The 11,181-nt window shown below is 36.3% G+C and overlaps 1 protein-coding gene across 1 annotated transcript; it reads right to left on the bottom strand.

Annotated features, from left to right (window-relative positions):
• Positions 1–5,376: 5,376 nt before the first annotated feature.
• LOC117151215 lies at positions 5,377–9,418 on the bottom strand. The gene is made up of 2 exons (XM_033318799.1): positions 8,865–9,418; positions 5,377–6,480 (listed from the first exon to the last, which is right to left on the bottom strand). The coding sequence occupies exons 1-2, from the start codon at positions 8,914–8,916 to the stop codon at positions 6,191–6,193; spliced, it is 342 nt and encodes a 113-aa protein (XP_033174690.1). The 5' UTR covers positions 8,917–9,418; the 3' UTR covers positions 5,377–6,190.
• Positions 9,419–11,181: the final 1,763 nt, after the last annotated feature.

Raw genomic sequence — 11,181 nt, 5'->3', positions numbered from 1 at the left:
GTTATCTCTATCACTATTATAGTTTTATAGGTATTATATTTATCTATGTTTAAAGTGGATACGTAAAATGCAAAACTAAGAATCTTCCACTTTCAGGAAAAAGATATTCGAAATGTATCTCAATACGGGAAAGGTTTAAATTAAAATTCAATCTTTGAATCCTCTTTCTTCAGCATTGTACGAAACGTTATCATTTTATATTTACAGCTTTGCCAGAATAAAAAGTACGAAGGTTCATAATGTTCTGCAAAGAATACGATAAGGTTTTCTTAAATTAAGTTTTAATTTTAACGATGATTCTTAGAGCGTTTTTAAAGCTGCACTTGCAGTTTTTAGCGTTCACGTAGCGGCAGCTGTCTTAAAAACTTAAATACTATTGAAGCGAGTGATGTTTATAGTCACATAAAAATGAATGCTTAAACGTAAAGTTGAATCACGAGATCTCATCTAAATTTCCACTTTTTAGAGCCTCTTACTGTAAATATTTATTGCTTTATATATATTTAATTACACTTAAAATTTATCTGAATAATTGTTGTCATGCATAATATACGAAGAACATATTTTAATATTCTATCGCGAAAGAATCATAACCAGCCGTGTAATTTGAAGTTTACTTCTGGTAATTAATACAATTTTCTATCAATCTACTGGGGTTGCGAAAAAACAATGCCCAATGTTTCCTTCGACAATAGAAACACCTTGTACATTGTAAGGTACATCAACGCAGTCACAATAACTTTGCGTAGAATAATCGATCTGCACGCCTCTATACGACGTTTTCTCGCCATTCTATCCATAAACATTCGCTTTACGAAGTCAGTGAATGCTCGCTCAACTCATTGTTCCCGCTATAACCCATTCTCGTAACGCACTGACCGTCATTAAGAACATTTACTCTGGCATGTACACGCGTACGCGTACACCATCGTCATTCACCTCGAAGCACGCACCCCCTCTAATCGCACTTTACGTTGGAAACCCATTCTTTATGGCGAACGGTAGGGAAATCCTGGCATCGTGTAATTCCATTGCACTGATACAAGATAATTTAACGAAGAAACATGCTGTATCTTTTATCATATCAAACTTTCACGTGTTACATTTGCGTGAATCAATTTTCCCTGCCTAACTCTAAAGCTATCTGCTCAAGATCTTTTTCTTTTGGAGATAAGTGATCGTTTCGTTCAACTGATTTTTGAGGAAAGTGCTAAATATTTAATAAGGCTGCAGCTTATGACTATTAAGTAAATATTAAAATGTAAATTTAATTAATATAAAATACAAAATTTATTATGTAATAATTATGAAAATAATTCAAATTTCATACGATATTCACATATACGATACTCATTCCCAGTGCTCTTTTTAAACTTATTACTAAATCGCAATTATGATTTTTATGGAGTTTCATATTTTTATTAAGGTAATTAAAGGTACGGGACCTATATAATGATTTATTTCACCCACTACATCTTACGATGATTCTCTCTTCGAGATCTCTTCAGTGCCTCTGTTTGAATGATCATTTTTATATTTTTGTGTATTGTGAACGTTTTTTCCCCTATCAAATTTCCCACGTGCATAAAAATTCGCAGTCTATTCATCGCGATTTATTTACGCCGACAATATTGAACTTCGGCATCGTATAATTCCATTGTACCTACACAACGCGATCTGTATGTTTTTCGCGTATCACGCTTCGATTCACTTCATATGATTTAGTCTCTGGCGCGGAGCAAAACTCTTTTTTTCAGTATGCGGGTGGGAAAGTGGGCGCGCGAAGGGGTTGTGTAACACAGTGGAAAAGCGAGCAGAAGCGGGGACGGTTGCACGCCGGTCGCGGCCTGGAGATGAGAAAAGTTTTGTTGACTCGTCAAAAATTTAATTTCCACTGAAATTTACTCGAGTCGCCGAAATCTTTCGCTAATTCGTCGGAGATTTAATTACACCCCCGACTGAAATTGAATTGGATCGTCGGCTGATTTAATTGGGCCGCGTAACTTTTTGTTAAAACGACCGAAACTTTTCTCGAAATTCCTAAGGAATTATGTCGTAGCGCGTCAACCACGTGTATCCCGTTTTGCCACGGTTCCGCCGTGTCCTCCTTTCCGTCCTCGTTTTATCGGACCCTGTCGTTGATTAAATTATTAATTGGATTTTAATTACCTTAATCCAACGACTATTTTTCCACCTCGTCAAAAGTTCGCTCTGAAATGCAGTCGGTTGAATTCGACTGTCGATTTCCGTGCGGTATGAATCGTTCAAAGACATAAATAAGAATTCTGTGTTTTGACACACGAGATTGAAAAATATAATTTCTTTAATATATAATAATAATAATATTTGATAATATATAAATATAAAGTCTTTAAGGATACAACATTTGAGACTTGATCGAGCAGCCACTGACATATCGTGTAACAGTAAGTAGACTTTTACGCAAATCCATATCTTTATGAGCACAATTTTGACGAACCAAAGAATTAGAAGTTAAATTCCTCCATATGCCACTGTTAAACGAACATATCACATTTGCATGACATATTTTTGTACAAATAACTCATCTACGTTTCTATTAAAATATTTAAAAATTATAAAAATAAGCCCATACTCGCTTTTCAAATCCATAAAAAATCGCATTCATCGGAAAGAACGTGTTATTAAATTGTACTATTATGAGAAATTATCAAACGAATCTGCACTCACTTAAAAATCCATTGACATCCACCTTCGTCTCCTTACGAGATTCGATACTTTATATCTTGCAAATAAGAAGGCACGAACATTTTCCCACCTCTCGTCAAATCATTAACAATCCCTTGGCCTTATCTCAGAGACGTTCAAACTATTCTAAGATTAAGAACAGCTGTTAATCATTCCGTGTTCTTTTATCCCTGGGCCGTTGGTCCCCTTTTGAACACGATTCGAGCCCCTGAAGGCCGAGAAAGTGACGTCAGATAAGAATCTCTGATACCAAGGAAGGAATAGCGCATTGATTGAGTTAGCGCGATATCGTGCCGGACCACCTGGGCTTCTTGACGTTTTAAGGGTAGCCACCCCCACAAGCCACTGCGGAGAACCAATGGCGGCCGGACGCCACAAGGGTTCCTGGCCTATCTCACGACACGCGACCTCACCACCACGCTCTCTGTAATTCCGTTTCAACGGGTTCGATCGCACTGCTAAGCTGCTACGATTCGCGCCGCTTTAAAAGGATAATTTCATCGATTCAACGACGCTTAATTGCGGCCTCTTAACTTCCGGGTCGGTCGGTACGCGGTCGAGTCCACTTTGGACACCGCCAGATGAAACGTAATTTAGGGACAAGGCTTTAATCGGTCCCTTGTATTTGCGGAATCTTTCTCATAGAATTAGTTTCATGTCGGATGACTTACATATTCACGGTCAGGTAATTTGTGTGTCGGTATGTACGTGCTTTACAGGATTTATGTACAGGTGAGGTCTAGGTAAGATTTGTTATATGTGTTCGATCGAGTTTGCTATATTTCGTCGTTGATTATGTTGTGGACTGTGGTTTCGGAAAAGGAAAACCAGAACTAGATTCACGCAAATTTATTGGATTTCGGTTTTTAATATTTTCTTACAAATAGTATACTTTTCTTTCCCATCAGCTTAAGTTTCATTAGTAATCGAAGCAATGAAGTTATTTTTCCAAGTAGGACTAATGGTATTAAGATACAGATATTGGTAATTTGTTGTACAATGCTGAAGAAGAATCATCGAAATCAACTTTCAGGATAATAGTGGTACTAGCAATGTCGAATGCAATGATAACATTTTACAAAATATTTTACTCTTATTGTATATTATAACTTTCTGATGCATTAAATAGTGTCGTGTAATAAAGTCACATCACCATAAACTACGATCTATGAATAAGCAGGATAAGAAGAGCGATATTAAATTGCTCTTCTCTTTAATATCTTTTAACAAAATAATCATTTAAACCTTTCCTCCTTCAATACGTTTCATGTAGGAATACTCGTCTTTTGTCGAAATTTTGGTTCCATGTAAACGGTACAAATTGTTTCACCTTTAAATCGAATTTAGCGCAAATTTTAACGATATTTTGCGCTCATATTTTTTAATAAATCGGTTTTTAATAATTTTTTAATAATTCATTCGTATTTTGGTAAAAACTTTCGGTTTTTAAGGTTTAAAAGGAATGTCGCGCCATCGGGCGCATCGGTAAACGTTATGTGATCATGTCGGCAACAATTTTCAGAGGAACGTCAATTTGGCCATTGTATCGGCCCATAATTGCATTCTTCTCGACAAACATGCGTCGGATTATTTCGACTCCGATCCTCTACGCGTCCGATTGTGCTGCGTTGTCCACGATAACTTGGTCTATGTACGTACCTATGTGTATCAGTGCCAAACCGATGAATAGTTTACGCGGCAAATTATGCCGATCTTTCCCATTTTTGTCGGTGAAAAGTGATTACTTGCGGTGCAAAAGTATGTCAAAGTGTCTCCAGATTTTCAAATTATGTAAGTAGAATGTTGCTACATTAATAGGTAGGTATCTTTTACATACTTTTGAAGTTATCGTAACGGCTTGATGTGAAATTTTATTTTATTTCGCTGAGATATTGTTTGGTCCAATTTTCTGACCGCTCATTATGGAAATCTGCTATTTATTTATTATTTATTTATTTAAAATTACTTCCATTTAAAAGGCTTAGAAATGGAGCAGTTGGTTCATAGTGATTTTTAATGTGATTATTAATTCGAAGCGAATGAAATGGATTTATTTCTTTAAGAGAGAACAAGATGTTCGTGTAACAGTTTTCTTTTTTAGCCATTAACGTAGCAAAAGTTCTATTCTTTTTCTTATGTCTTGAGCAACATGTTACGTACCTCCTTATTATATTTAATTATGATAATTGTTATTCCTCGTAATGATACGATGATCGTAATTAATTTTGTTGTACGTGATGCATAATAGTAGATTGACTGATCTACCTCATGGCGTTTGTATTTGATGATACTTGATATTTATCATGATGTTTTATTTTCGATATTGTACAGCTTTTTGAGTATTTTCTATTTCTTGTTTCTGTGAATTTATGGCTATCTGATGTGGTTAGTTGCAAATTAGTCGATTGGTCGATACTCGGCCTATAACCTGGACAATATTTTTTAATTTTTTGAGTTCATTACTGATGCTTGCGTAGCACATCCATTAAGTCAGTACTAATTTAATCATTTATTTCATACACTGATGTAAATTCTTGCTTTTTTAGCAATATTTTGAAAGCTTTGGAATATATATATAATTTTGAAACGTTGCAATAGTTGATAGCTTTTAGCATGTTATAATAATTTCATTATAATAATACAAATATTTTGTCTTACTGTCTAAATGTTCTCTTATTTTTATGTGATTATAGCAAAGTTATAACCTACAATATATGTTTATTTGATAGAACGAATTCAAAGTATTATGTACATAATTTTGTAATTCCAATGCGTATCAGTTTACCTTCCCAGCTTAATTTTGAAGTAGAAGCTAATTTAAATAAAATCGATAATCCAGATGAAACTGCCGGAATATTCAAACGCTATTAATGCGTTTTAAAAATATTTTCCCGTAGTAGCAATCACCAGTAAAAGCAAAATAAAATTTCTGTAGAAATTGATCTGCAACGTTACAACATTATCAAAACCGATATAAACTCAATTTTTAAAAGTCAATAAAAATCGATGCGCGAACTTCAAAACAGATTTTCGAGAGGCAGCGTATCATATCTATTTTTTTGACATTTTTAAATAGAACTTCGTTTCTGCAGCGTTACGAAGATCTAACATTTACAATGTCTCTTTCACACGTTTCCGAGAAAATTTTAGAGAAATAACGTGATTTCAGCACGGATATAGTTTTCCAATTTTTGTAATTGGTTCAATAAAGTTGAAATGGAAAGATGCGAATATTAATAACGATTTTTCGCTTTTTTTTCTTTTACAAATTAAACAAGAGATATTCCACAATTTCAGAAATTTTGTTTTTTATTCTTTCGTACTAAAAAAAAAAAAATATTTCAAATTTTTAGGAAATTTTCTATCTATTAGAGACAAAGTATTCTAAAATATGAAAAACATTTTTAACGATCGAAAGATAGTGAATCGAAAATAACCGAAAAGAGGTTGCAATTATCGTTAATTATTGCCAACGTCTATTCAATTGCAGCAGCGGCGCACAAGCTTTTAATTCTTTTGATCGTAATAACGAAAGAAAGGAGCGCATCGTTTCAATATATTGCAGACAGCTAACTTTTTCGTTGCATAACTGCCAATGAATTTTCCAAACAAGCTCCATTTTGAACGCGGCTCTGACCCTCATTCTATTCTGTCCCATGCTATTGGTTTGGATTGCCATCCAAACTATTTGGAAAGCATCAGTCGCAGCAAAGTCCATAAAAGAGCTCCCCGGAGACTGGGTTGCTTTTCCATCTGCACAGAGAGAAGGGAAACATAGAACGGTTTGATTCGGCAAATAGAAGACACACGATTGATATGTGTTTCCATTTCCATGTATAAAAAGGAGATGTAATCCGCTCGGAGACGGCACTTTAACAAGCAAAAGGAATATGTATGTATATATTACGTATTCGGTAATGCGATCTCTTTCCATTTATTTCTGTTCATTTTCATTCTTGGCACGTTACATGCACTTTGCGCTTAGATCTATTGATTTTCGCGTTTGTAACGTCAAGGAGTGGCGACGGAATGAAGAAAGATTGCTTATTTTGTGATTCGTTTTACCTTACGTGGTTTAGTAGCGCGCAATGGTAGGTAGGATAGTCGAGCAATAATTCTTTTGTCTTCTCCAAATATCATCGGTTATTTTTCTTTCTAATTCTTTTACTTGTTATTTATACTTTTGCTGGAATTTCAGGAATACGATTTTCTATTTTCGGATGAAATTTTTTGATAGAAATACATAGTTCTGGTACGTTTCATTGGTGTCTTAAAAGAAGATATCTTTTTATCGTCGATAGTAATTCAGTTTATGCATTTATGCGTGAATTGGAAGTAAAGAAATTGTTACTAAAATTTGAAGCAGTTCGGTCTACATATTAGAACGTTTTCGATTTACTTAGTAATGTTTTCGGGAATAAAGTCGGATAAAAGCCGCGCATCTCTGCCGATGAGGAGTATGCCTTTGCTCCTTCCCTCAAGTTCTCCACACCCCGGATTAAAAGAGCGTATGTCAGGAAAATAACCACGTAATCGAATGGCACGAATAGAATCAACGTCGCGAGTATCGTAACGAGACGTTGTCCCGAACATCTGATTCCCAACATGGTAACGTTTGTCTCAGTTACTGATAATGGAAGATGGAGAATTCAATTTTTGTCTACGTTAAGAAAAATATCGATATTACGTAACTTGTTTTCGATGATACTAAAACTGATTTTAATACGATCTAAACATCGAATGAGATGAAAATTATTTGTTAAAGATTTCGACGTTCTGTCAATTAAAGAGAAATTATATTCGGCGTTCTCACATGTAAAGTTACTTCACCAATTAACACGAAACGTGCGTGTTTTGTAACAGAAACAACACTGTCCTTTAAGTCTCGTGCTATTAACACTAACACTAACACTAACACTAACACTAAACACTAAGTACTAAAGCACCAAAGCACCAAGATACCAAAGTACTGAAGTTGAAGTTAAGTTGAAGTTGAAGCTGAAGCTGAAGCTGAAGTTGAGGCTGAAGTTGAAGTTGAAGTTGAAGTTGAAGTTGAAGTTGAAGTTGAAGTTGAAGTTGAAGTTGAAGTTGAAGTTGAAGTTGAAGTTGAAGTTGAAGTTGAAGTTGAAGTTGAAGTTGAAGTTGAAGTTGAAGTTGAAGTTGAAGTTGAAGTTGAAGTTGAAGTTGAAGTTGAAGTTGAAGTTGAAGTTGAAGTTGAAGTTGAAGTTGAAGTTGAAGTTGAAGTTGAAGTTGAAGTTGAAGTTGAAGTTGAAGTTGAAGTTGAAGTTGAAGTTGAAGTTGAAGTTGAAGTTGAAGTTGAAGTTGAAGTTGAAGTTGAAGTTGAAGTTGAAGTTGAAGTTGAAGTTGAAGTTGAAGTTGAAGTTGAAGTTGAAGTTGAAGTTGAAGTTGAAGTTGAAGTTGAAGTTGAAGTTGAAGTTGAAGTTGAAGTTGAAGTTGAAGTTGAAGTTGAAGTTGAAGTTGAAGTTGAAGTTGAAGTTGAAGTTGAAGTTGAAGTTGAAGTTGAAGTTGAAGTTGAAGTTGAAGTTGAAGTTGAAGTTGAAGTTGAAGTTGAAGTTGAAGTTGAAGTTGAAGTTGAAGTTGAAGTTGAAGTTGAAGTTGAAGTTGAAGTTGAAGTTGAAGTTGAAGATGAAGTTGAAGTTGAAGTTGAAGTACTAAAGTACTGAAGTGCCCAAGTACTAAAGTACTGGGGAAGTAATTTTTAGTGCTTTGGTACTTTAGTACTTTGCTTGGCAATGTTCTCTAACTGTAACAAGCACAGTTATTTTGTTACGTTAATAGCACCTCACAGAAATACTCAAAAACGTACAAATATCTAGTTACACACACTCACATACACAAAAGATACTACTATAAGATATACTTAATTCCTGCTTTAAAAATCAGTCAAACTATCGTTTAATAGGTATAGTAAACCAATACGAATGATCATTCACAACACGAATACTTCGCGCATCACTAGAGAAGTGAAAATTGCCGAAAGTTAAACGACTTCACCTAAGCAGTCACGAGTTAAACTTAATCGATCACTGCACTCCTTTCCTCGCTTTCTCCGCAAGTAATTCAACTGTGCAACCAACCGAATCGAATCTCACGAGTTCAGAACAAATCAAACAAACCTCTGACACGTTCTGAACGTGCATAGGTCTCCTCGCCAAGAGCGTTACCCATCGCGACCAATCCTACGTCGAGTGTTGTTGTTGCTCCGCAAGATTTCAATCGGCGCGTAGTCACGTAAAGATATCAGCGCGAGCGTGAGTTGGATCGCGTTCTGCTTTCCCGGCGGCAGAGAAAACTCAATTCTGAGCCAGGTCGTAGGAATAGGTTGGATAGGAGGAGGTTGTAAATGCCGACGTATTTAGAGAACCGATTGGACGCTCAAGGCTGGGGCTGGGTTGGCAGGCAAGCAAGCTCGCGTGTCTAGACCGGAAGTGGTTCTCGTGTTAGGCGTGGCTCCTTGATATACAACCCCTTGTATCTCACGCAGCTACCGAGTAGCCCGTCTTGGTATGTGGCCGTACATATACGGGGTGTCCGACAACCTTTGCCTAGCCTGCACTGTTGGAACGAAGTCGATCGATCCTGTCCCGACTCTAAACTTACCTCGAGGCCACCGATTTCTGCTTATCCACTCCAAGTATCTGGCCAGTTTCTTATTTAAACTGGAAAGTGTGTTGGATTACGACCAACTTCTCTCTGTCGTCCACGTACCTGTTCCCAATTGAGGGAAGTGCTGCAATCAGAAGGCAGTTCCACTTCTCAGTGGATTAATCGAAGGAAAACTAACTCATAGTCAGACAAAATCAAATCACTTTTGAAACGTCCTATGAATTTATGCTCGATCAATATTGTTAATAATAGAGTTTTGCGCTTTTTTTTTATTGAAGTAAGTGAGATTTCCACGTTGAGATCATTTTTTAATTTAAGAAACGAATGAATAAAACTACACACAGTAGACTGTAGTAAGTTTGCAAAATAAAATAGGAAATGATGATGGAAAAAGGCCCAGTTCTTACGATTCTTCGATATATTTGCATCCCTGTTTTTTCGGGTCATGTTTCGTGAAATATTTGAAATATCACGCTTGGAATGTTTCGGTCGTATCTACGATATTTGTATAGGCAAAAAGTACATATGTATATTCTTTCGACATTGTGCTAACTTATTAGATTGCAATTTTTTAAGAAGCTGTAGATGTATGAGAAAACCAATATATCTGATTGGACGTAAATATATATTTTAGATATTGGAGCTGTCTTCTCGTTACTATGCTTTGTACAATTTTTCAGTTGTAAATAGTGTTAAAATAGTGTTAAATAGTGTTAATGTAATAGGGTTAAAGGACGTAACGCAGAACTGATCTACGTGGGTATGGCTTAATTAAACCAGCAGCGACTGAATTTCCACGTACGTTCTAATTAATGTTCCCGGGACGTACACGTCGTTCTGATTTCTTGTTCGAGGTATTGTGTTTCTTGCTTTGCCTAGGATAGATGCAACACGACGTAGGTCCAGTTGGTAGAGTACATGCGGCATTTGGAGCTTAAGATATGTCGTGTAGACTGTACTTTGTACGATCCGGGAAGAGCATATTATATGAAAATGGTTTCAGATTTTTAGAGTATGCGATATATACTTGTATGTTTGGGTATTCATATCAAGGAAGATACTACTGTAACATTTTGCAGGATTGATGTTTCCTGTCGAGTGTTTTCTACTGGTATATTGGCGTGCACGTTAAACCTATTTAACCCTTTGAGTACTAAATACTCTGGACACGGATGGTTTCTATAGATTATGTACGATTTTCTGTAATTCATTTTGCGAGTACATTATGTGAATTACATATATCGCGCAAATATAACGATTTTTAAAACTAGTATAATAATAATAATAATTTGGACGCACGTGTAGTAATAATTTCTTATTTTTCTCTACGAGTACCGCGTACTTCTGAATTTCGACTCCAACTTCTTCAAACGCTATGTACACATAATTTTATCGGAAACCTTTACGCTCTTCCAGCCGTTCTAAAAATATTTCGCAAAATACCAACAACTTCTCCCGGGCCATTATCAACGAAATACATCCGTAAGGTCGAAAGCGAAGCGAAAATCGACGTGTAGGTTGGTCAGCGAACGAGCTGGAAACTATATCAGAGTTCTCCTAGGTTTCTCGAGGGTTCATCGAGGACCGGCTAAGCTTCCTTATGAGATCATACTCTTCTTCTCGAGGACGGGAAATCGTGCACGCCGCAATTGCCTTTAAGTTCCAATATCCTTAGACACCATTCGGGTGGTCTTAGTTACCCTCCTAGTTGCTGGCTACGCGTTCCTTCATTATTGGCCGGCCCGACAGCGGCGCAACGTTTTCAAACCGGTTGTATAGATAGTGGAAGAGCATCTGCACGACCGAAATACCTACTCGAGATTCGCA

Source organism: Bombus impatiens, unplaced genomic scaffold, assembly GCF_000188095.3.
Source record: "Bombus impatiens unplaced genomic scaffold, BIMP_2.2 scf_0114, whole genome shotgun sequence".
NCBI lineage: Eukaryota > Metazoa > Arthropoda > Insecta > Hymenoptera > Apidae > Bombus > Bombus impatiens.
Note: the sequence above shows the minus strand (reverse complement) of the source record. Positions and strands in the feature narration are given on the sequence as shown.

Coding starts and splice junctions, on each gene's coding strand:
- LOC117151215 (XM_033318799.1), bottom strand. CDS start 8,916: ATGGGTAACGCTCTTGGCGAGGAGACCTATGCACGTTCAGAACGTGTC. Junction 6,481..8,864: donor ACGTTCAGAACGTGTCAGAG/GTTTGTTTGATT, acceptor CTCTCTGTGCAG/ATGGAAAAGCAACCCAGTCT.